The sequence below is a fragment of the Drosophila suzukii genome, chromosome 3, assembly GCF_043229965.1.
Source record: "Drosophila suzukii chromosome 3, CBGP_Dsuzu_IsoJpt1.0, whole genome shotgun sequence".
NCBI classification, from domain to species: Eukaryota; Metazoa; Arthropoda; class Insecta; order Diptera; family Drosophilidae; genus Drosophila; species Drosophila suzukii.
In genome coordinates, this window is record NC_092082.1 from 36,050,704 (window position 1) to 36,078,094 (window position 27,391).

At 40.8% G+C, this 27,391-nt stretch overlaps 1 protein-coding gene and 3 pseudogenes across 1 annotated transcript; 1 reads left to right on the plus strand and 3 right to left on the minus strand.

The window, feature by feature from the left end:
• Window positions 1–7,922: 7,922 nt before the first annotated feature.
• On the minus strand, window positions 7,923–9,861 carry LOC139352760 (stalled ribosome sensor GCN1-like; annotated as a pseudogene).
• A 760-nt stretch (window positions 9,862–10,621) lies between these two features.
• LOC139353011 (stalled ribosome sensor GCN1-like) lies at window positions 10,622–11,863 on the minus strand (annotated as a pseudogene).
• LOC139352761 (histone-lysine N-methyltransferase SETMAR-like) lies at window positions 11,779–12,483 on the plus strand. The gene is made up of 2 exons (XM_070995392.1): window positions 11,779–12,124; window positions 12,176–12,483. The coding sequence occupies exons 1-2, from the start codon at window positions 11,779–11,781 to the stop codon at window positions 12,481–12,483; spliced, it is 654 nt and encodes a 217-aa protein (XP_070851493.1).
• A 53-nt stretch (window positions 12,484–12,536) lies between these two features.
• Window positions 12,537–16,479, minus strand: LOC139352762 (stalled ribosome sensor GCN1-like; annotated as a pseudogene).
• Window positions 16,480–27,391: the final 10,912 nt, after the last annotated feature.

The window sequence follows — 27,391 nt, forward strand, 5'->3', positions numbered from 1 at the left end:
TAAAGAAGCGAGGCGCTTAAAAAAACTTCGTTGCATAACAGCATTACATTTCGCCGAGGTCTGGTCCACATAAAACTTCGAACTTATTTAGAGAGAGAGACTGATATATATGGCTCCACAGTAGAGCGCAAACTCCAACTGATCAAGTCGCAGATTCTCAAAACTCCTTTTGCGGCTAATATCTTTAAATTTATCTTATCTTTATCTTTATCTTTAATTACTCTTCAAGATATTTATCTTTCCTACTTATCATTATTTTTCTAAATATTCCTTTTCCTCCATTTTTTACTGTTATTTTAATAAGGGCTCAGTTGTTCAATTTGTGGGAGATGAATTATTCATAGAAACAGCAGAGGCCACCAGCAAGACAATGATAAAAATCTTTAGTAACCAGCAAACGGATATGCTACATAAACGCACAAAGTTTATCAAAAAAGGTGTCGAATTTAGAAACGTGTTGTGTGTCGATGTCGTGTGCGTGATAAAAAATTATAAGAATAATTATAACATCAATTAAACCTTGATGTTATATATATAATCTCTTCCTTAAAGTTCCAGTACACAACTAGTTTGCTTAACTGTGATTATGTGTAAATCAGCAGTTGGCAGCCTCCCGTTCAGTGATCTCTACTGCAACGTACAGTGTAAAACAGAAGTCGGCACACAGGGTGTAAGACAATGTGATGTCCTTTAAGAAATCTTAAAAGTAAAACCAAACGCAATAGGCTTAGACGATATTAATCCAAAATGTATATATATTATACTTCGACAAATACCCACCCCTGTTTCACACATATTTTTAACGCTGTCATCAATTTTCTACCTTTTCCGAACTGTGGAAAATTATAAAAATATTACCAATACACCAGGGAAATAACATATACAGGCATATGGCCATACTTTCATACCTATCGAAAGCCCTTAAACCAATAATGGCATTCAAAATCTTCTTAATAACAAAAAACCAAAATATTCGACTTTTTAAAGAGATCGGTCGTTTTCTTTTCTGCGCTCCGTGTTGTTATTTGTTTTTGTGTTAGTCTAGGCCGATTTAAATTAAAGCTTTTAATTAGTTTGTTCGTTTCGCGAGTGAATTTATTCTACCTGTTAAAAATCTTAGTTAATCCATTCGCTACTTGAATTTTATTTTCTGTTTTTGTTTTTCTGATTACTATTTTTGTTTGTGCGTTGTCCGTCGAAGCTACAGTGCTGTTTTGTGTTGTTGATTTTGCATGCGCAATAACTGCTTTACGCTTCCGCACTCTCGCATACTCTCTTAATTTTTTTATACCCGTTACTCGTAGAGTAAAAGGGTATACTAGATTCGTCGGAAAGTATGTAACAGGCAGAAGGAAGCGTTTCCGACCCCATAAAGTATATATATTCTTGATCAGGATCACTAGCCGAGTCGATCTAGCCATGTCCGTCTGTCCGTCTGTCTGTCTGGATGAACGCTGAGATCTCGGAAACTGTGGGAGCTAGGCTATTGAGATTTGGCGTGCAGATTCCTGGGCTTCTTACGCAGCGCAAGTTTGTTACGCGAATATGCCACGCCAACTCTAACATGCCCACAAACCGCAAAAATCTGTGACGCCCACTATTTTTACGCTGGAAAAAAAATTTTAACTGAAATGTATTGGTCTCGACAACACCTATCGATTGGTCCAAAAAAAAATTTGCCACGCCCACTCTAACGCCCATAACGCTTAAATCTGTATACCGCCGGTAGGTGGCGCATTTTAATCTCGCTTTGCTACTTGCATATCTCTATTTAGCTGAGTAACGGGTATCTGATAGTCGAGGTACTCGACTATAGCGTTCTTCCTTGTTTCAATTATGTACTTATTATTGATGGTAGCAACAACGAAATTTGATTTCATGATTTCTTTCTTTACAAGGATACCAAAGATGTCCTCACTTATGAATCATACGCATATTTGTTTCATATAACTTACATATGTTTTTATAGAGATGTAGTTCATCTAGAGTCAGCATATATAAACAATCATACTATCTAGAACATTGGAAAATATCCTATGATTTAAAAATTATTAAAATATATTTATTTATTATTGTTATTTGAGATAAAAAAGAGGTATCAATGAACTAGGTACTATTTGGATTTGGATAGCGGGAACACCAGAGCATGATTTCATAACAGTTTAAAATAAAAATGATTATTCAATTTGTTATTAATTGTAAATTATTTAAAGAAGATTTTAAAACAGCCTTTAAAAATCAAGCACTACCACTCAGGTCAGCCACTGCGACTTTCAAAGTGAACGGTCGTGTTTTTTACTGCTCTCCGAAACTTTATTAAAAAGGGGTAACATAAACGAAACAAAAATACAAGTGAATGACGAACAAGATTATCGATCGGTGACCAAACACCTCGACAACGGTAAAATAAGTTAATTACTACACCTTTCAACTTAAAAGGTGCAAAGGATAACAAGTAGTTGTCAAAGGAATCGAAACAACAGTCCCTATCTATGAGATTACAGCTGGACTTAATGAAAAGGGCTTTTATGTCAAAACGGCTGGGAATATATTAAATGAAAACAAAGTTCCATATCCAATGCTCAAGGTAGGGTTGGCGCTGGAAAGTATGTATTTAAAAAACCCGAAAAAATCCTGCATATATACCATCGACCACGACCCCGGGAGTTTCTTTTGCACAGGCGTTAAGGTACAACAACGGCACTTACGACTCTGCCTCTAAGCTGACAGGTCAGCAAACCACTGCTAATACAGTGCGGCAAAAAACATGGAACCAGAGTCCAGAAATGACTACCCTAACATATGTCTGCAAATACACAATTGCCTAATGGTGTAGAATCAATGCTGGTAACTATAACTAACACAATGGTAGCAATACAGCAAACGTTGCAGGAACTTAAACGCTCTCAAAATCTCCTTCTGGAGCTATTAATCAAACAAAAATCTGTTTAGATGGTTCCCATAAAAATATTTTTCTGGAATGCGAACGGCATTTCACAGCACAAGCTACATCAATACACATCAATTCCCAAAGCATTTTCTTAAACCTAGCCGCTTTATGCTGCCTTCAGTGCTTTTACATTTCCGAAGAAGAATTTGTACATTTCTGGTGACCGTTTTTGAGGGCCAATGCAAAACACACCCATTGGGTATTGCGACTCACCAACCCCAAGGGAAGACAACTTTACAACGCTATAATATCACCAAGCTTTACCTTATCTCTCCAGGTAAGCATACATATTGGTTGACAGATCCTAATAAGAGGCCTGGCTTGATTGATTTTCCCGCCACAAGAAGAATGCCTAGAGCTCATGTTCACGTGGAACACTTAACAGATCTTTCATAAGGGTGACTCGCCCATTTTAATACAACACTACGACCATCAACAGCTCTCAATACGGACACACTTTTTAACTTTTAGTAAAACAGATTGGCTTAAATACAGAAAGTATGTAAGTACCCAATCATGTACTTTAATGAAGAGATTGACAGCTCAGTTGAAGCACTATTGTCTGTTATGTCACTAGCTGCACAAAACTCCACACCCGTTATATCAGCTAATAATCTTTTTAACAGCAGTCGGGTTTCTGGGCATATTAAGGAACTGCTATGCAATAAGCGATGGCTTCGGTGGGAGCGGCAAGCCCATAGATCGCCTACCTCGAAGCAGCGGCTTAAAACAACTATCGACCTTCTACGCAAAGCTCTAGAAGATGCAAAAGATCGATCCAAATTATCCTATTTGGAGCAACACTCCCCAAACAGAAAACTATATCCACTGTGGAAAGATAAATCAGGCATATGCCCACCAATCGAAAGTGAGTTGCCAATACACATACAAACAGGAGGCCAATACACCCAACAAACATCATTCCAGAAGCTACCCCGCTTTTCATATTCCAATCAGGAGAAGTGATAAGAGTGATAAAGGCTCAAGAGAAAAAGTAAACGCCAGGACACGATTATATCTCCCCTAAAATGATTATAGAATTGCCGAACTGTGCAATAAAACTTCTCACCATGATATGATGAAATGGGGCTATTATCCACAACTATAGAAAAAGGGTGTCATCACTATGATCCATAAAGCCGGAAAGGACAAGTCAACCAGCGTTTGGTTGAATGGATTAATTTATAAAATTAAAATATTGCTTCCACAAAACACCATCAACATCGAAGCTAAGAGAACACAATTAAAATTAAAAACAAGAAGCCTACACTGGTTAATAAACGCGAGTTCTCCGCTTAAGTTTGACTGCAAGATACTTCTGTATAATGCAGTCCTCAAACCAATTTGGAAAGATGGCTCCGAGCTATGGGAGAACGCATGCGTTAGTAACTTAGAAGTAATCTAGAGAGCTCAATCAAAGGTACTGAGAACTATAACTCGCGCACCATGGTACACACAGAATGAAAACATTGGTACACGTGCAATGAATTGCAGAACACAATGAGTACTTTTCAAAAATGATCTCTATTAATTACTCCACGTTACATCCGGTGTCCTACAAGGGAGCCACCTAGGACCGCTACTTTATCCAAATTCCTGGAGGAAGCTAGAAAAAGCTACTACACGTACCAACTAAAAAGGGCCTGCAAGTGGTACTAAAAGGAATCGGGCTCGACGTAACCGCCAAGGAAGTTATCGATGCTCTCAAGGAAAAAAGGTTTTCTGCAAAGAACGTCAGTAACATTATAAACAGGAAAAAAGAGTCGCAACCACTCTTCAGGGTCGAGCTGGAACCTGCAATACTTATTGCACCGAAGCATCAACGTGGAAGAGCCACATAAAAGGAACGGCCCAGTGCAATGCACAAATTGTCAGGAGTATGGACACACCAGGGCATACTGTTCACTTCGAACAGTCTGTGTAGCTTGTGGAGACTTCCACAATACGGCTAACTGCCCTGCCAACAAAGAAGACCCCAAAATGAAAAAATGAGTTACTGCAAAGGTAACCACACGGCAAACTACAGGGGCTGTCCGGTCTACAAGGAGATGAAGGACCGCAGATCCAAGTACAGTCACAAAGCACTCTGGAAGCTATGATGGTCACCATGCAGGAAAGTATGATGGAATTCATGTCAATCATGAAAACGACCATGCAAACACTGGTTCAAAACCAGAACATGGTGTTACAGCTACTTGCAGGTAAGCAGTCTAAGTAACAGATGGCAAATCCACGAATTACAATGTGAAACGCCAATGGAGTTTCACGGCACAACCTTGAAATAACTCAGGTTCTGAATGATAATCATATCGACAGTATGCTACTGGTAGAGACGCACCTCACTAACAAATACAACTTCCAAATAAGAGGCTACACTTTCTACCGCACAGACCATCCAGATGGTAAAGCCCACGACGAAAGCGGCATCCTAATCAGGGAACGCATCAAGCACCACTTTCATCAAAGATTTGCAACTAATTACTTGCAAGCCACGTCTGTCAAAGTGCAGTCAGGCAACGGAAACCTCACTAGCCGCTGTCTACTGTCCGCTTCGTTTTAGAATTTCTGAAGGACAATTTGTGGACTTCTACAACTTGCTTGGAGATCGCTTTATAGCTGCAGGGGACTATAACGCCAAACACACGCACTGGGGATCACGCCTTGTGACTCCCAAAGGAAGGCAAATTTACAATGCAATCATAAAACCGAACAACAAATTAGACTATGTTTCTCCTGGCAACCCCACATACTGGCCAACAGACCCCAGGAAAGTTCCAGACCTAATAGAGTTTGCGGTGACAAAAAACATTCCCCGCAACATTCCCCCCAGTACAAAACATCCTCTGTGGAGGGCTCACCCAAATCTGAGCTCACCAATCGAAACAGTCACTCCGATAAGAAATTCATCTGGCGGATGGGTTTTTAGAGCAAACTATATTTATTGCTTTAAAAAAGTTTGCAATTATGTTTGAAGTGTTTTATCAAGTTCTTCTTCTTTTATAATGGATTGCGGAGATGCACGTTTCAAAACTTTTGTTACAACATCAATTAATGAATCCCTAGCACCTGATTCTAAGATATCTGAAATTTTTGTATATGTCGAATCGTCAGTTCGTAACCTTAAAATAGAAATAAATGCTAGTTCTGAATTTGATTTAACGTATCCATTCTTTTCCTTAGTACCGTTCACTAGCATGGGGACTAAATATTTAAAAACTTCAATATTAATTTGATCAACTTTTAAACTTTTAGAAATGTGGGTACAACTTTTTGCAACCAATTGTTTAACATCGTTGCTAGAATGATTCGTAGCTCTAGCTAATACTACAATATTACAACATTAAGAGGGAGTTCATAATTATTGATGAGATAGTGCTCCAAAAAATAAGTAGCAGCTCTTATTGCATTGCAAGCAATTGACACTTTGTCTGATGAAATATTGACCAAAACATAAGATATAATCTTTTCGTGCAGATTTGAAGTAAGTATTTCGTTGGGACATTCTTTTAAAGCTACAAACAAAACTATTGTGTATCCATGCTTTACTAATAGATCATCCGTACTATCCTTCAGTATTAAATTATTAAATAAATCGTCTACTTGTCCAGGCGCTATGTATTTTAACATCGCCCTCAAGCATCCGCCAACGGCATTGCGTGTGACATCTTCGTGATGGCCAATCATACTTCAGGTAATATAAGTTTGTTTTTTTATTGGTTCCGACATTTTATCTCCAGATCGACTAACAATACTGCGAAGAGCAAGGAGCATTGTTTCTCTAACAGAAGAGTCATCTGAATTTTTTATTCCGCTATGAATCTCATTAAATAAGGGATCTGCTCTAGAGTGAATTGCTACTAACTCAGATAAAGCTTTTTCGGCTTTCATCCTTGCGTTTCTTTTCTGGTCATGCAGCGCTTTAAGAAATGTGGTCTGAAGTTGTGGTAAGAACTGCTTCAATAGGACACCCACTTTATGAAGCAAAATTGACAAAGTTTCTAATACAGCTGCCTTAACGGCTGCATTAAAACGGTCACCTAGTATTCGAAATAATGGACCAGTTATATGTAAAACAGAAGGCTGCAATGATTGTGCGTTGGTTAAGAATATAATTTCTCCTAGTCCTTGTGCAGCGTTTTCTTTTTCCTCAGGAAATCCATTTAAAATAGCTTCTCGAAAAACTGGTAACAGCGGAGTAATTCCTTCTGGCAAAAAAAATCCAGGAAGCTCCGGTCCTTTTAGTTCGCTTGCTGCAAACCTAACTTCTTGGCACACATCAGACACATGAGAGATTTGCTGTGCGGCATTCAGACCTTTAACTACAGCACTGAGAGCTTCCCAAGGTTTTTGTAATATTTCTTTATCATTATCAACCAACAGTTTAAGTAAACATCTTAAAAGTTGAGGAATGTATTGCGAGTAATTTCCTGGTAAGTGAATGCAAAATGCAGATAGTAAACTTGCTGATGATTTACGAGTGCATAGGTCAGAAGAATTTGCTGATATAAGTAATGTATCCTTTATTGTTCGAATTCCAATTTCGTCGGTTACCGACAATATAACCGTTTGACTATAATCGATCTCCTGCTGTTCATTCGGAGATCCGTAGGCTTCTGATAGGGCCTCTACTAAAGCTGATAATATTTTTGGCAGGTATTTTGTTAACGCTTCACCAGCGACAGATACAAGTATAGATAAGGCTTTTGTATTTACTGGTGGAGAAGTCAGTTGGGGCACTAGATATGGCAAAACTACTCTTGATTTAATGGACATTACCTGCGTAATGCCATCCAAAGTATTCTCAGCAATAGAGGGGTCCGGGTCTGAGAGACCTTCTAGCATAAACGGCAGGATATCATCCAACGCCCGAGAGCCAACTGAGCTATGTAACGATTTAAATGTTTTAGCTGCTGCTTCTCGATCTTCAGGCAATGGATCGCACAAAGCCTTGCGGACAGTAGGAACTAGACTATTTGATGTAGATCCCATTATTTCAGATAAGCCAATGCAGACTCCTTGGCGTTGATCAGGGTGATCGGAGTTTAAAACATTTTCAAGAATAGGAATAATTTCTGGTAAAATTCGTTCCCCTAGTTTTCTTACCAAGTCACCCAAAGTTCGAGAAGCCACTTGTACTAGCCAAACATCCTAGAAGTAAACCAAACAATGTTGGAAGAATCTCGCGCTAAGTTCTTGGAGTATTTGTCTCAACAACTTTCCAGACATGCAACGCATCTTGCCGTACCATTAACGAAACATCACTTTGATAATTTGCCCTATATATGGCGTAAATGCTTCTGGAAATGCGCAAGGCATGTATATAAACATGATTATGTATCCATCCTTCACATGTGGAGCAATGTCTAATCGTTCTGCTGTCGAAATTATTTCTGGCATAAGTTTATGTATTTTCTTGACACCAAGTCCTTCAACTACCTCGGATAGGCCCTGTGCTGCTCCACTGCGATCCACACTGCTAGACTCGGAAGTTAATGTTTCCATAAGCCACGGTAATAAATTTTCAAATGAACTTTCACCCATACCCTTCAACATAGCACCGAGTGCTCAAGCTGATACAGCACGCACTTCAGGGACTGGATCTAATAAGGATGATTTAAGGCCAGGAATTATACTTGGTAAGTACGGTGTTAGATCTTTTTGTTCCGTTAGAGAATACATATTTCCTATTATTTGTGCGGCCATTTTTCTAGTTTCTGTAGATCGGTTCATGAAAGCACTTTGCACCACTGGCATTATTAATGCTAAAGACGGTGCATCAATAAAATGTATAAATTTAGTTTTTAGTAAGCTTTGAAGACATGTAGAAGTATTATAAGAGGGATCCTCCAACGCATCCAAAAGCACGGCAACAATAGCTTGAATTTCAGGATTTTTAACAACGGACCCAATTACTTTCAGAGCCTCCGCACCTGATTCTTGAACTTTAGTGTGGGAATCTCCCAAGACTTCAATTAGTTTCGGCACTATACTAGGAAGACAAGAAGACAGTTACTTCGGTGCACAGAATGCCATTGCCCCTAATAATTCAACAGAGGCTGTTATTGGGAGGGATCACCAAAGCATTGCAACAAGTGTGGTAACACATGAACTATATAAGGTTCAAATAGATGACCAAGTGTAGTGCATAAAACTTCAAAAGCGAACAAAGCTCCCTCTCTGGATCTATAATTTTTTTTTCTTGAATATAAGCTATCAGTTTCGACATTATATCTAATTGTTTAAGGGATAAAATACCAAGACCTTTAACTATGCCGGCGATACCATAGGCAGCTCCGCGTCTCTCGCCGTGTTTGTCGGACTTTGCCAATGAGTGTAATAATTTTTTGATCATTGCGGGGGCTTCCTCTTTCACGGATGGCATAAGATGGGGTAAACAGTTCGAGACCGTTTCCTGAACTTGTTGGGACGGAGTAGACAATGCTGTTAATAATCTTTTAACAATAGGATCAATTCGCTTGTCATCCTTTTTCAAATGTCGTGCTAACGAACCCATCAGAATAACAACAGCTTGGCGAATATTATCATAACTTTGAGATTTTGGCGCTTTATCGAGAAAATCTTCAAATACAGGTAACAAATTCACTATTTCCGTGTAAATCAACTATCTTTAATGCAGCTGCTAACATTTATTTGTGTACGATATCGACTCTGTCACCAAGCACGTGTGATACCTTAAAATTCATAATAACATCAATGTCATCAATAGATAATAATGGAGCGATAGTGGAGAATGAAATGGCAACACCCCTTCGATGTTTCCATTGATCTGTAGCAGGCTCAATTTCACGGTCAAATTTATCATTGTAAATTGAAAATAATTGCTTTATTAGGCATTTTCTTAAGTTTTCTTGAAGCTGATTTTTGGACACATAGTTCGGGGTGTGTGACATCACAAATTATATCGTCAATTCCGTGTAAGGCAAAGTTTGTAGTATTCCAAATAAAGATGGCCAGTTCTCTATTTTCTACCTCTGTATCATATTTTGCTATCCAATATCGAGTTACAACGAAGACTATTATAAATTTAAAGGTGATTTACAATTCCATCTACCATTATTTTCAAGGATTTTAACGCAACTTTTCTAACCGAGTCAGTATTACTTTGCAGGGAGTGTAGAAATATATCTATAATTTGGTTATGCGGGGTAGCATTGGAAATACTATCATTTGAAGATTTCGCTACTTCTAAGATGGCATCAGACGTTTGTGCTGCGAGTTTATTGTTATTTTTAAAAATATATAACAAAACTTCAATCATACCAAATCTAGGCATAAACTGCGGCTTACATTTAACCTCGTCATTTGTATGCCTAGCTATTATTTATATGCCTTTCGAAATAAGTTCATTGCTTGAATCATTATTTAACAGTAATAGAGCACGCTTTAGAAACTCAAACGCATAAGAAAATGAGGGAGGGTCAAGTATTTAACATGATTGTCATTTAACATGATTGTCAAGATCGAATATAATATCATTAATAGCTTTCTTTATATTTAAAGCTTCATATTCCTCTTTTAAAATGCATGACGGGCCTTGAAGCTTGATTGTCGCTACTGCAATGTCACGTCCAAGTTTTGGCTGGAAAGTAAAACACAGGTTGCGCAAGTATAAGTAAAGATCTGTAAGAACCTCTGTAAGAATTTCACGACGAAATTGAATCTCTTCTAACTGTTACTTGTAACTGTAAACTTTATTTTCTCTTTTATTACAAACGGTTTCATTTGTGAGTCTATATGAGGTATTACACTTTTTTCATACAACTCACCTTCTGGAGTCAAATATGTCAAATATTCCTCATTGGAAGAGTGATAATTGGTAGAATTGCAAAGATAAGTTTTTAAGTGATTTACAACTGTTGGTACAATAGGATTAGGACAAATAATGCTGATATGGTGTTTTCGTATTGCGCATTACTTATAAAATTGTTAATATATTTATTAACTATTTCACTATTTTTAGCCAATATTAATTGTTTTGGATCTAAACTAAAATGTCTCTGAATGGTTATTTCCCATAAGTATGGCTCATTCAATACAATTGCAGGATGATGTGATATAAGTAAAAGTTCCATAGCAACATCCATAGCTTCATTATACGAAATATCGTTTATACTGGTCAAACATACTAACGCGTCTACATACGCTTGTGTTGGAGTTCCAAATTGATCTATTGAAGTGTCTCCGACATTTTCAATGTTGACTAAACTAATGCGTTTACCAAATTCATAGATAGCTAACTTCACGAACTCTATTCCTTTTGAAGCACTTAGTATTTTTTTTACCTGGCCAGTAGTGTAATTTCGAACCTTTACTGAATTGCTACATAAGTTGTAAATTAAAGTGCGAACTATTGGTTCCAATTCCCCTCTAATTTTGTCATGATATGAATTGAGCAATATTCTTGTCATTAATGATATCGCATCGCTCAATTAGTTCGCGGCCCGACATATAAGGAGCAGTAGTAAGCAAATATAGATATTTTTTATCGAAAGTGTCGATTATCATAAGCTCTGTGTAAAAATTATACAACTCTGTGACCACGTGCTTTTAAGTTACAAATTTTTAAGTAACACAACCTTTGGGTTTTTCTACAATATGGAAAAAAAGGAGTTTCGTGTCCTGATTAAGCACTGTTTTTTGATAGGAAAAAATACAGTAGAAGCAAAAGCTTGGCTTGATAAACATTACCCAGATTCTTCTCCGGGAAAATCAACCATCAAAGATTGGTACAATGAATTTAAACGTGGTCGTGTGGTGGTCGCCCAAAAACAGCAGTTACGCCAGAAAATGTGGCAAAAATCCGAAAAATGGTATTGGCCGATCGCAAATTGAAATTAAAGGAGATAGCTGATGCCTCAAAGATATCGGAAGGCAGTGTGTTTACGATATTACATGAACATTTGGACCTGAGAAAGCTCTGCTCGAAGTGGGTGCCGCGATTGCTAACACCGGACCAAAAGCAACAACGCATCGATGCTTCCGAGACGTGTTTAAGCATGTTGAAGCGCAATAGGACCGATTTTTTTCGCCGTTACGTAACCATGGATGAAACCTGGATACACCACTGTACTCCAGAATCCAGTCGTCAGTCTTCTGAGTGGGTGGTAGCCGGTGAAAGCCGTCCGAAGCGTCCCAAAACACAAATATCGGCGGGTAAGGTTATGGCTTCTGTATTTTGGGATGCACATGGGATTTTATTTATAGACTACCTGGAAAAAGGTAAAACAATAAACAGCGAATATTATATAAAACTGCTGGATCGTCCACATATGGCCAAGAAGAAACCACTGTTTCACCAGGATAATGCACCATGCCACAAGTCTATGGCAACAATGGTGAAATTGAGTGAATTGAGGTTCGAACTTCTGCCGCACCCACCTTATTCTCCAGATATGGCCCCCAGTGACTATGGGCTTTTTTCAGATCTCAAAAAGCACCTCCAAGGCAAGAGATATCGATCAAATGAAGAGGTGATTGTCGATACTGAGACCTATTTTGAGGGTAAAAGTTAATCTTTCTACAAAAATGGCATAGAAAGGTTGGAGAAGCGCTGGACTGAGTGTATAGCCGTAGATGGAAACTATATTGATGAATAAAACAAAATTTTCAAAAAAAAAGTGTTTTTCCTTGAAGGCCGGGAACTTATTGAGCGGTGTGATATATTGCATAAAGTCTCGGTCGGGGCTATTGCAGTAATCTTTTCATTAAAGAAATATTTTTTGTTCATATCAAAAACTGTGGTCCAAAAAAAGTTATAATTTTCTGATGGCTTTTCTAAAATAAGCATTATACAAGCTATGCAGACTGCCTCAGTCAAATTACATAGTTGTGATGCGTTTTGCAATGCTTTAGTGTAAAACGAAATAAGATCTGGTATAATAGCACTATGGTTATTAATCTCGGTACATTATATGGATAAAAGAAGCCATTCGAGATAACTTTGCCGAATTATTTGATTTGTGCTTTTCAGCCGAATGCCAGTTTTAAAAGTGTTAATAACCACACTTGGTAATTCGTTGGTAAATTTTTGGGTCCACAAGGCGAACATGTCTAACATGCAACAAATTACTTTTTCCTGAGTTTCACACTCCAGCGCTTTCCAAAATAATGTAACAGCTTCATTTAAAATGTTGGGCAAATGGTCTTGATTTATGTTGTTGAAGCTTAGATAGCCAGCTCCCTGAAATAAAAATAAAAAATTACATGGATGATTTATGTATATATGTACAAAGAGCAGGCTGATAAGTTTGTATTATGTCCGTTACTCCTACGGTTTGAAAACAAACCAAAAAACTTTCAGTGACACAGAATCTGTACAGTTTTGTATACTTCTTCGCAAAGTTCAGCGTACAGCACAAAAAAAAATGAAACGTTGACTTCAACGTTAAATAATCAAAAGTTATGTTTCGCGGATTTCTTACTATGTCATTTTTTTTTTTAAATAAGTCCAAACACATTTAAAAAAAAAAAATCTCGAGAACGGTTTAAATTAAGATCGAATTGTAGTATTTTTTGTTCTCACTTTTTCAAGAACCAATGTTCTGAGATCGACATTATTCGACATCGTTTAATAAAAATAAAAATCTTGATCTCGTGGCGAACTTAATCTAGGGATGAAAAAAATAAGAAATAAATAATGACAGATATATTCCCTCTCAGAAACTTTTCGGAAGGCTTCCAAAGTAAACTTCGGCTCTCGTAAAATGTTCGTTCGCGAGTTTATATTTTTTCAACCAGCTTCCCGGCAAAACACTTGGCAGGAGCTTCTGAAACTTAATTAATCTTTTAATCAACTAACTATACAATATTACCTGTAAACTGGTAAATCATCGCATTTACAGCTGGGAAAAATAGCACAGCATATTTTTAAATGGTCATCACTTGAGATCATTTTTTAAACATAATTTCTTATATAGCTATCGACTTGAAATCGAACAAATAAGATAGCAAAGGAATTTGGACCGACGACTCATAAATCATAACAAAAACAAGCCTAAATTGTTTTGTTGCGTTTTGTACTGACAGCACCAACTTCCCTTAAAAAAAAATAACAAGAATCTTGATAGCATTAAGAGCGCATATGTCGCTGTAAATTGCTTGCCCAGTAATTTTGTACTGTTGCTTTAATTATACCCGTTACTCGTAGGGTAAAAGGGTATACTAGATTCGTCGGAAAGTATGTAACAGGCAGAAGGAAGCGTTTCCGACCCCATAAAGTATATATATTCTTGATCAGGATCACTAGCCGAGTCGATCTAGCCATGTCCGTCTGTCCGTCTGTCCGTCTGTCCGTCTGTCCGGATGAACGCTGAGATCTCGGAAACTATGGGAGCTAGGCTATTGAGATTTGGCGTGCAGATTCCTGAGCTTCCTACGCAGCGCAAGTTTCTTTCAGTAGACTGCCACGCCCACTCTAACGCCCACAAACCGCCCAAAACTGTAGCTCCTACAGTTTTGATGCTAGATAGAAAATTTTAACTGAAATGTAATGTTCTCATCAATACCTATCGATTGACCCAAAAAAAAGTTTGCCACGCCCACTTTAACGCCCACAAACCGCAAAACCCTGTGACGCCCACAATTTTCATGCTAGATAAAAAATTTTAACTGAAATGTATTGGTCTCGTCAATACCTATCGATTGATCCAAAAAAAAATTTGCCACGCCCACTCTAACGCCCATAACGCTTAAATCTGTATACCGCCGGTAGGTGGCGCATTTTAATCTCGCTTTGCTGCTTGCATATCTCCATATAGCTGAGTAACGGGTATCTGATAGTCGAGGTACTCGACTATAGCGTTCTCCCTTGTTTTATATTAACCTTGGCTACGAACCAGGATAACTTATAAATCGTTTTGAACTTACTTAAAAAGCAGGACTAAGCCCAATACCAAGGTGATGTGGTATTATGTTGTTGGTTTAATATGATATTAAAGACTTCTTAAAAAAATGCTTTTTTACCAAACTTAAACATTTTATCACGAGTTTTATGAGCTTTATATAAATGTATATTGTTTCAGTCCAAGTTTTTGGAATTTAGTTATCCAAAACATAAGACAAATATTTGAAATTCCGATTTTCTTTTAAGCCACTCTTTATTATACTATTGGCCTTGATAAGATTATATGTGCTCCTTGGCTAATTAAAAGGCAATCCTAACCATTTTTTTTTAAATTCGTTGTTGTGCAATAATTTTTTTTTAAAGCTAATTAAATATTAGTATCCTTTTTTTTTACAAATATTCCGGATTAGGATTACTAGCCAAGTCGAACTAGCACCGTCCGACTTTCCGTTCGCCTGTATGAATGCAAAGATCTCAGATACTATAAAACATAGAAATAGATTCTTGTGCAGCGCAACGCAATTTGAACTAAAATGTAACACCCATAAATGGCCATAAAACATCACAAAACTGTTCATATGAACGCTGAGATTTCGTTAATTTTAAAAGCTATAAAATTGCAGATTTCAGAGATTCTTTCGCAGCCCAAGTTTGCAAGTGCCTCAACCACCAACCGCCCAAACATGATGTTAAAACAAACTTATTGATTTCGTCAATACCTATCGAATGACCTAAATCCGTGACCGGAAATAGTCTGCGTAAGGTAGAAGTTACTAAGGGGTTAGGCTGGAAATTAGCAAGTGCGTTTATCATCCTATGCTCGCGTGGGCCCATCTCCTATTCCATGCCTCCATTGTTCTACTTTGCTGTGTCCTGCTCCCTTTGCTCTTATTCATTCGATCTACCGAAAGCAGGCCTATAGAGATAGTTTCGTCTACCACTAGATGAGCAGGTGATACTTGTGACACGCAGCGTCTGTATACGTATTTTCACTGGCTGCTGTATGTCGAGCTATTCATAACTTCGGCTTATATAAACGCGGCACGCAGGACTGTCGAGGTCACCACTGTGGCTATGACTGGCTTACTCTTCTGCTCTTCTATGTATTTCTGTATTTCTTCTCAACACCGCCTTCAGCGTCTGAGTGGTAAAAGAGTATTGAATTAGATGCGTCCTCGTTCAATTTGCCCGGTCTGGGAATGAGAACCAGTTCCTGACGTTTCCAGTCCGTGGCAGCCTGTGGTCGATCAGTTCCCCCAGATACTTCTTTGTAGACTTGACACAGTGGTAGTTGTGTATGTATTTCTGTATGTCGACGGACAATAGTTAAGCCTAGTACTCAGATCGGCTTATTCTTATTATTCTTTGTAGTGTGACCGAAGTTTTCAAAGTTCACCCGCAATGGTTTGAAATTTAAATTTAAAAAGGAGGAGTCTGCTGGTACACAAAGAAATTAAAATAAAAATAAATGGAATGTTCAACGAATGTTTTTATTTATGTAAATTAGTTGTTTAAAGCTTCCTTCTCGTCCCACGGAGGCTTCGCCATCTTTCCCGCTCCACCGCAGTCCAACTCCGAGTCTCAATGGCATATTGCACCTTGACGAAGTGGGAGCCGGATTGGGAACGGGGTAGGTCCGCTGATGCTGCAGGAAGTCGCCCAGCATCCTGGCAGTGGCTGGCTATGGCTACTCCAACTGTTCCTTAGCCAGCTCCCTATTTTCCTCCTCCCTATAGAAGCCAGCGGGTCTTCCAGCTCCGCTTAAGCTGCCAAGTAGCTGGTGGTGGTGGTGTCCGGAGTCCAGATCTTACTTTCTTTGCGGGGACGCGCCCGCCAGGATGTCCATGTAGAGATCGAAGTCCCACTCGGCATGTTCCTTCCCACTGGGATTCCCTAGTGGATCTTCTCCAACACTTCAACTATTCTGCGAATTTGCCCCTTTTGTGGAATGGCTTCCTGTCGGTGAAATCCCGCAATAAAAGGCATAAGCTTGGATTTGGCGTCCTATTTCATCTGCTCTGACCTTCTGGATTCGATTTTGGGGTTTTCCTTTTCCTTCCATTTTTAATTTTTTGTTTCCACATCGCCTTTGCACGAACACCGCCAAAGATTACATTTCTTATTCTTTGGGCCGAGGCTAACGGCGTTCATCGAAAATTCGCTCGCGTAATCTGGTATTTTTTCTGGTATTTCCTTAGCTCATATAAGTACCGCGCTGAAAAACAGACCCGACGAAAAGCGTTACCCGCGTATTTCCCTATCGCTCACTCCTATGGTTAACTCGCTGTTTTCGTCGATCTGAGTACTAGGCTTTAATCCGATAGCTCTTAAATAGTTTTAAAACATATATCGAGAAATGTATGGATTAGACCTCGATCGGTGAACGGTCATACTGGGCGGCCATTGATATCCCGCCATGGTTTAAGCTTCCGCATTCATTGTGGCGTGGTGAATTAAGGAGTACATGCTGCGGTAGGATTAGTTTACATAATTGTGTTAGATTATGTTCTAAGTGAATATTTCCAGAATAAAACGGCTTTACAACGGCATTCAGCCTGAATAACCTTTCTACTCACAGGGTGGAAACCGGCCGTTAAAGCCAAGGAAGATGCGGGTAGCGTCGGAACGCGAACAGGGCAAGGCGCAGGCAGCGCAGAGAAAGACGCGGACAGAGTCGGAACGCGGACAGCGTAAAGATTGGTTTAAGTTCTTGGGCAGAATACAACAATGCAACATTCCCCCAGAAGAAGTAACCGGTTGAACCGGAGCAGGTCATTCCCGTATCAACGAGTGCAGGTCAGACACCCGGGAGCAGTGGCGCGGGAAATAAGTAGGTGAAGAAGAAAGTGATAGCTACTACGGCACCTAAAATTGCATCGTTGGAGAGGGAGATGGAAGATGTAAGAGCTCGCAACAAAGTGAGCACTGTCGATTACGTAACCGAAGGTGCCGGTCAGGGCCGCCGCCATGTTGGATCGATCCGCAATCTTTGACGAGTAGTGACGGGATCCCACATAACGGGTTGGTGCCATCTTGGAACGGGCCAGCAATGCTAGCAGTCAGCAACAGTCATCATACCCCACATTGTGCAACAAATACGGCGCAGACAGCGCATGGACTTGCACCGCCGGGCGTGACTATCCAGAACATCGTGACGCCGACGTCAATAGCTGGGTGCTACGCCTTGACGACACCAAATGGGATCATTGAAAACTACATGCCACGCAAGCTTCCTGATCTGCCAGTATTTGGTGGTCAGCCAGAGGACTGGCCGATCTTCTATTGTGTGTTTACCGAGACAACTCAAGCGTACAACTGCACTGATCTGAGAACAACCAACGCTTGCTGAAGGCGCTGAAGGATGAGGCACGTAAGACCGTCAAATCTCTCCAGATCCAGCCAAGGAATGTCAGCGCTGTGGTAGAGCAGCTGCGCTTAAGGTATGGCCGACCGGAACAACTTGTTCGCAGCCAGCTGAGTGGTATTCGAGAGGTACCTCCAATTTCAGAGCACAGCCTGGCGAAGATTGGACCCTTCGCAACCCGTGTGAGTAACCTCACAGCCTTTTTGCAGTCAGCGAGGGCAGATTATCATTTGGGGAATCCAACACTAATGGAATACCTTGTGGCCAAGCTCTCTACCAGCAAACGTGTGGAGTGGGCAAGGCATGCTGCGACGATTATGCCTTTCCCAACCATTGTGCATTTTAATGCTTGGTTAACGGAGTACGCGAATGTAGTGTGTACTATCGGGGACGTCGAATGGAAAGAACCTAGGCGTCGATTGCTGCATGCGAGCATCGACCATAACGAAGGCGATCAACAGGGACGCCCCAGAAGTTGTCCAAATTGTGGAGAACAACATGCAGTCAGGGACTGCAGAGAATTCAATGGAGCTTCGCCGCCGGACAGGTGGAGATATGAGAGAAGGCATCGATTATGCTTTCGCATGGTGAGTGTCAATTTAATGGATGCCGGCAGAGGCATCACAGCATGCTGAACAAGGCCGACAGCCAACGCAGTAACGAGGCAGCGATAGAAGGTACAACGAGGGAAACCAGCGGTCAGCAGTTTCTAGGCGTACCAACAATGGAGTAACTCCGCAGTCAGCGGAGGCGCCCGTAGAGATGAATTATAGCTGTGTCGACGCAGAAGAAAGCCGTCTTCTGTTTCGTATATTACGAACGCACTCCAGGATGAGGGATCATCCGTACCGATGATCAACGACGAGCTACGGAGAGACCTTGGGGTTCAAGGTGAGCGTCGACTTAATATTCAGTGGTTTGGAGATAGAGCCACCAGACAGCCTACCAACGTCGTGAGTCTACAAATCAGTGGATTGGGCAAGCAAGTTCGCCATGCGCTGCGAAACGTGTATTCCATTCCGGATCTGAGCCTGCCGATGCAGACCCTGAACCGACGAGATGTTCAATGCGTGCATAAGAATGCGCAACTGCCGATGAAACCCTACAGCAACGTGGTACCGAAGTTGCTCATTGGGCTTTATCACGGACACTTGGGATTTCCACTTTGAACGCGACTGTATGCCAGATAGGGACCGAACGCTGCCGCAACCGAGCCTGGCTGGGATGTTTTTTGGCCCGTAAGTGGACAATCAGTTTCGCCGTCACCGATGTCTTGCCTTTTAACCGTGCCAACGGATGAAACTGTTCAGAGAATGGTGAAAGACTACTTCGAGATTGAGAATTTTGGTGTGAAGCTTGCGCCACCAGTCGCAGGTAGCGACGACGTGCGGGCACAGAGGTTACTCGAAGACACGACGGTGAAATTAGGCCTACGTTACCAGACAGGTTTACTATGGAAGGACGACCACATTATGCTGCCACCCAGCTATGACATGCGGTTGGTCAATGTCGAGAAGAAGATGAAGGGCAACGGTCAGTTCGCGCAGGCCTACAGCAGGATCATCAAGGATTACGTGTCTAAAGGATACGCTCGACGATTGAAGCCCACCGCGACGAAAGCGACAGGCTATGGTACTTGCCTTATTTTGTAGTCGAAAACCCGAATAAGTCAGGCAAGTTTCGATTGGTCTTCGACGCTGCAGCCAAAGCTGGAGAAACATTGCTAAATGTGAATGCCAAACAGTTTGAGCATTCGGATCCGAGAGCAGTCAAGATCCGAGAGCAGTCAAAAACAGCTTTGCTACCAAGAGCGAAGCCATCAGCGTATCTACCCGAGTGAAGGAGATACATGCGAGCGCTGGATTTGAGTTATGCCAGTTTTTATCCAGTTCACCCGTTGTGGAGACAGCATTGGATCCACCAGGACACAGGCAGGCAGCCACGGATTACTTCAAGTTTAATGTGAAGTATCAGCGTAGTGAACGGAGAACGAGTTCCTACCAAGAGGGAGTTTTTGAGCTTGGTCATGTCTACGTTCGATCCTCTGGGATTTCTTTGCTGTCTCATGATAACAGCAAAGTTGCTGTTGCCAAAGATCTGGTGACAGAAAGTGCAGTGGCATGAACCACGTCCATTGCACGTCTTCGTGGATGCGAGTCAATCAGCATTTGCAGCAGTGGCTTACTGGAGGGTCACTTATGAGGATGACGACGTGCTAGTGAGCTTTGTATGTGCCAAAACAAAGTGCGCTCCGATGCGAACTATGTCAATCCTACGGCTAGAGCTGCAGGCAGCAGTTCTTGGAACGAGATTGATGAACGCTGACAGGCTGGAACACAGCGTGGCCATCAATGATATCGTGCTATGGTCGGACTCCAAGACGGTGCTTCGATGGATTGGCAGCACACATCGCCGTTACAAGCAGTTTGTCGGCAATCGTGTGGCCGAAATCTTGGAGTCGACGAAGGTATCCCAATGGAGGTGGGTGCCAACAGCCGACAACGCGGCGGATGATGCAACGCGTTCGCAATACCACGTGGACCTCAGTCAGAAGTCGCGGTGGCTAGGCGGACCAGCGTTCTTGAGGCAGCCAGCGGGTAGCTGGCCCCAATCTGAATCCGGAGATGAACAAGATCTGGATATAAACGACGCCGAGGAAGTCTCAAGTGAGTTTGCGTTGGTTGCCGCATACGACATTTGTATTTCGTTCCAAAGAATCTTGAGCTCCAATCGGCTACTCAGGACCACAGCCTGGGTCTTAAGGTTTACGACAAGATGCCGTAGACAAAGAAGCCAGCTCGAGGAATATAATCTAACCGCAGCGGAGTGTGCTGCGGCGGAGGACCTGTTGATCAGACAATTACTGAGATCCGGATGAGATTCTGGGTCACGAAGTTGAGACGAATCCTATGCAAGGTGATCTCAGCGTGTAACGTGTGTAAGCAACAACGAGCGCGGCCTGTGCCGCCGGTTATGGGACCCCTCCCGGAGGATCGCTTAGAGGCCAATGGCGTGCCGTTCAAAAACTCTGGACTGGATTATTTTGGGCCATTGATGGAGACCGTGGCTCGACACAATTAGAAGCGATGGGTAGCCCTGTTCACGTGCTTGACGACCAGGGCGATACATCTGGAGTTGGCGCATGACCTGTCGACGGATTCCTGCATAATTGCGATCAGGAATTTCGTCTGGCGTCGAGGGTTAGTGTACAAGCTGCGCAGTGATAACGGCAAGAACTTCGTGGGAGCTAACAGGGAAGCCAGATTTGGTAATGTGTTCGAGCCGCAAAGAATACAAGGAGAGCTCTCAGGCAGAGGCATTGAGTGGGTTTTTAACTGTCCGATAAGCCCATCTGAAGGAGGAGTCTGGTAGCGAATGGTGCAGTGCGTCAAGAGGGTCCTGCGTCACACACTAAAGGAGGTAGCGCCACGGGATCACGTACTGGAGAGTTTCCTGATCGTGGCGGAGAACATAGTCAATTCGCGACCGCTCACCCACTTGCCGGTGGATGCGGACCAGGAAGCGCCTCTGACGCCGAATGATCTACTCAGAGGTGACATGTTCTGCGTTTGTGATCCAGCCTTGCCCCGAAGAGAGTGGCGCAAGGGAATCATTGAGGAGGTCTATCATGGAGTGGATGGAGTGATCCGACTCGCTAGGGAACGCGTGAGCGACAACGACTTATCAAGAATTATTATGCGTCCCGTCTCGAAACATGCAGTTTTGGATTTGAGTGAAGCGGTTCTTCACGGGGTCGGCGATGTCGACGGACGATAGTTAATCCGATAGGTCTTAAGATGGTTTTAGTACATATATCGAGAAATGTATAGACTAGATTTCGATCTGTGAACGGTCATACTGGGCGGCCATTGATTTCCCGCCATGGTTTAAGCTTCCACACTTATTGTCGCGTGGTGAATTGAGGAGGACATGCTGCGGTAAGATTAGTTTACATAATTGTGTTAGGTTATGTTCTAAGTGAATATTTCCAGAATAAAACGACTTGACAACGGCAGTCAGCCTGAATAACTTTTCTACTCGCGGGGTGGAAACCGGCCATTAAAGGCAACTCTGTGGGGCCAGCAACACTGTATTTCTTATCAGCACCGCCTCCAGCGTCTGAGTGGTAAGAGAGTATTGAATTAGATGCGTCCCCGGTCAATTTGACCGATTTGGGAATGAGAATCAGTTACTGACGTTTACAGTCCTTGGGTAAGCTGTGGGTTTTAAGAGACATATTTACTACCGGTCTAACTTGCCGCTGGGCAGTCTCTCATCGCTCTGCCTATTTCGTACTGGTCGTATCGGCTCCGCCTATCGTCTCCGCGCAGGTATTAGCGCGGCCACCAAAAGAAACGCTTAACATGTGGGTTAGAAGTTCCACGGTATTTAGGGCATGCATTTTATATAACATTTGTTGACTGTTTGGTACAGGCAGTCTGGGGCTTATATGTGTGATCATCGCTTCACGGTCGATCAAAGTTGCTTTAAGGATATCTACAACCCTCTCGCACTCCCTTAAGCTGAGTAACGGTTATCTAATAGTCGAGGCCATGTTTTCTCTTGTTACTGGGCCGCATACATCAGAATGATTAACAAATATATAACAAATGTCTAGGTAGGTAGCGGACAAATCCTGTGCATGTTGCGGGCTAAAAATCCGGTGAGATGCGGCCCAACGCCCATTGACCTGAAGAAGTGAGATAATCTGCCATCACTACCAGACCCTACAGTTTGTAGATTTCGATATTGAAAGACGTTCTTGCAGGAGATTCAAGTTTTCAATTGACCAGCACCGCCAGAAGTAGTGATGCACGGCTGCAATGTGCTTTCAACGATTGGTAACTGAGAGCTTCAGGATGTCCTAGTTACAAGGTCTGATATCGCAATCATAGGTCTGCCTAGAAAAAAATTACCTATCGTGAGGGCGACAATATCGTTTGCATCTGTTAAGAGCGGTTGAAGAGGTCGTAAGTTCCAGCCTTACTTTTAATATAAATTTTTTTAGGACACTAATTTTTTAGTTTCTTTAAAGTAAAACCAAATATTTTTTAAAAAGGGATTAGGCAGACACGAGTTTTGAAGTTGCAAAGAACCAATAAAGTTGGAGGGAACTGTTCCAAAATATCTAATTAGAATTGACAACAAGAAAGGAAGTTAACTTCGGCAAGCCGAAGTTTGTATACCCTTGCAGTTATAATTATTAAATTTAAAAATACAAAAAATGATATTGCTAATAGTATAAGATATAAGATATATGATATAGTCGTCCGATTTTAATAAAATTAAATTCGAAACTCAGAACTAATAAAAAAATGTTATTTCCAAGCGTAGGGGTTATATGTTAAAAAACATGTTATTTGCCCACAAATTTTCTATGGCAGCTATATAATATAGTTGTTATTTACAAGCTTAGGAGGTTATATGATAAAAAACACCAAAAACATAATTTTAAAATTTTTTTTTCCGATTATTCCTTTAGGAGCTATAAGATATAGTTGTCCGATCCGACTGGTTCCGACTTATATACTACCTGCAAAAGAAATAAGACTTTTGGGAAAGTTTCAGCCCGATAGCTTTAAAACTGAGAGACTAGTTTGCGTAGAAACGGACGGACAGACGAACAGACGGACATGGCTAGATCGACTCGTCTAGTGATGCTGATCAAGAATATTTATACTTTAAATCAATATACCCTCTGCAAGGGTATAAAAATAAAAACAGAATTTTAATCAATCAAAGAAGTGAGTGAGGTGATGTTGGAGTATTGGCCAGTCATCAAATCCTTTTTTTTGTGTACCAGGATCTGGGCCCCGAAGAGGGTTGACCGCCCGAAAAATAAGAAGACCGAAAAAAGAGGGAAAATCTTAAAATCATAGCAAAGTGAGTCCGTTCCTAGAAGAACATAAAACTAATTATATTAAATCTTAAAAATTTCAGTGGGTAAGTTTTTTTTAAAAACAAACAAAATAAAAACATTTTATTCCGCATCTGGGCCACGTGTCCCAACGCCTCGGATTTCCGGCATGGAACGATAACCGAGAAGCCGTAACTCCATCCTCAACGAAAATTTAACTTACTTGGCGCTGCAAAAAAATAATGGAAAATTTAAAGAAGAAGATATTAACTACCGCTTATATATATCATATTTATTCCATAACTTATCGAAATATAGTCCACATTATTTACGTAATCGTCCATCCATAATAATTAATACTCTTATTTAATTGTTTACACGTTTGTAGTTAATTAATTTTCTATATTTATTTATTTACCCTCTCAGTGTCTCATGCTACAATAATTTATATACACTTGCCAGAAAAAGTATGCGTACAAAAATTTCCGTGAACTTTAGAGTAAAAAAAAAACATGTTAAGAAAATGTTAAAAAAGAATCAGTTAAATTCGCCACCGCAGTCCCCAGATCTCAATCCAATTAAGCATTTGTGGGACCTCCTGAAGCGCAGGATCCGCCAGCACACCATTACATCAAAGGACAAGCTAAAACAAGTGATGGTCCAGGAATGGAATAAAATATCGGTGGAGGACACAACAACGAAACGAAAAAAATACGCATACTTTTTCTGATGCGAAATCGAGCCATTTTGTACATTTTAATTTATATAAGGAAAAGTATAAATGTTTGAAATTTAACAAATTTTTAAGATTTTTTTAACTCTAAAGTCTAAAAGTAAGAAAAGGCAAATAATTAATATATCAATATCAATCGATCGTAGATAACGGAATGTGATAGGACAAATCTTAAATCAGATGCATTCTATACCAACATTTAAAACTAAACAACAAAATGGTCTTAGATTATCAAACTTAAAAATTTAAAATAAAAATAATTGTAAAATTGTGAGTCTCGCATGCATTCGGGAAGATACAACAAAATGAAATAAATTAGAATTGGTAAAATAAAAGCAAAGGTACACTCGTATACAGGTACACTCGTATATACAATAAATTCTCCATGGCCCCAAACTGAGGGAAGAGTCTTAGTCATGACCCCCAAGTAAGGAAGGGCAAGCATTTTGGTGGAATTTAATAGGTAAACAAGTGTTGCCTTAATTAAAATATTATTTATGTGTGGGTACTGACCGTCAAAAAAAACGTCTAACGACTATCGCGACATTTGCTAGAAGGAAACAAATAGTCTGAATACACTTGGATTATACAAAGGAAAGTCCTTAAAATGGCATTTAATGTTAGTAATTATCTATATTAATAAATGTTGTAACGTGTTGTAATTGTTCATAAGTGGGGAGGGGAAACAACAACATGCATGTCCATGGAGTAGGCTAATAATAGTCGCGAAGGGTAGTTCCAGCGGGAATCCATTGCTGAATCTTAGGTAGGGTGGGGTGTCGGAGTGTTCTATTGATCTATAATAGAAGTCGTCTACTTGTTTCTTTACTTTAAGTTTTTTTTTCACTGAATTCCGGGAGTCAAAATAAATTACACAAGTCTACAGTGTTCTGATAGACGTATTAATAAGTGTTTAACGAGAAAAGAAGATAAGTCAAAACGACATTGGTACGCAAAGGCAGCTCTCTGTGCAACAAAACAACGCATATTTTTCTTTTGTAGCCGAACCAACCAAAAATTCTGCTGATGCAAAAACGCAGCGGTCAATTACCCCCAACCCGACGACCGAACTCTTGAACTCAGCAAGTAAGCAATCTCTTTCATACTCTCCAATGCTACCGTCTCGCAGCGCAGAGCGCACTGGTAACGAATCACCGATTAAAACAAACCCAACTAAAACAAATTCTGCGAGTCAAACGAAAGTTAAGCCCTTTCAACTCCAAATTAAAAATTACCCGTAGCAGTTCCAGCGCATCTTCAAGCGAAAAGACTAATAACAATAGGTTCTAGCAGTCAACTCTGACGAACCCGAAGAAGATTGTAAAAAGAAGCCAAGGCCACACGTTAGAAAAGCTCCAATGCTCTTGCTAACAAAATGGTAGAGCTTATTGAAAAGGACAACATTCATATATGTAGTTCCCCTTGTACGGGGTAATGTCCATGAAACTAAAGTTCAAATGAAGTCGGAAGATAATTATAGAGTATTACCGAAGACTTTAACCGGCAACAAGCCTTACTTCTGCACGTACCAACTAAAAAGCAGCAAGGGCCTACAAGTAGCTTTTAAGGGCATAGAGCAGTGGTCGGCAGCGGCCTATCTAGTGGGCATAGGGAAGTGTTCTGCCCATCCTCTGCTCGCTCACGTATAACGTACATGTTCGTGTGACTTCGGCATGGGTCTTCGGGTCATTTTTTCTCAACTTCGGCGCGCTTTTTTGTTGCTGTGGCAGAGGATCTCAGTGCAAAGCAGAGAAACGTCTCGCTACAGCACGCCGCGCGCAAACTTCGTGTTTGTTACACTCACACTAATGCAAGGCAAACTTGTGATGATATGTGTGTGCCGACCACTGGCATAGAGTCTTGCTGGTGTTACAGCAAAAATTACTTTGGCGTTAGAAAAGGCATATAACGCTAAGCCAGTCTTCACCATTTGAAGCGAAGAAAGGAAGCCCATCCGCTATTTTAGGTAGAACTTGAACCAGCTAATAGTTCTCTTAAAAACTTAAGTGCACCCTATTTAGAAACTTCAATTTCTATTACATCGTAGAATCACTGTAGAAGAACCATACAATCGCAACGGACCTGTACAGCCTATGAATTTTCAAGAATATGGACACACACGGTCATACTGAACACTGCGCCCAGTGTGTAAAGCTTGTGGAGAGCTTCATGACTCCGCACACTGCACATTGAGCAAAGACGTTCAATGCTTTAAAAGGTGCAGCAATTGCGGCGGTAATGACACCGCTCAGAGGTTGCCCAATATATAAGGAGGTGAAAAGTCGAATCTATCAGCGAGTGTTTAAACCATCTAAATCAACCCCTGATGTATTCTTTGCGAACGCAGCTAGATAGTCATCTGACTTTGACTCCGAGTCCGCCACAAGAAATGCTTGAGTTATCTCAATTCCTACTTGACAAACATATTAACGTAATGTTGCTCTCAGAAACTCATCTTACAAATAAATATAACTTTAACTTAAGAGGCTACTTCTTCTAGACAAAAAACTGTTACGAACTGCTTTTTTCGGTGGCAGTGCCGCTAGCTCAGTCGTCTTCTGGGCAGAGTACCCCTAATGCCACAGCTCGCAACATAAGTATCGATAACTTCGCGGTCTCACTTT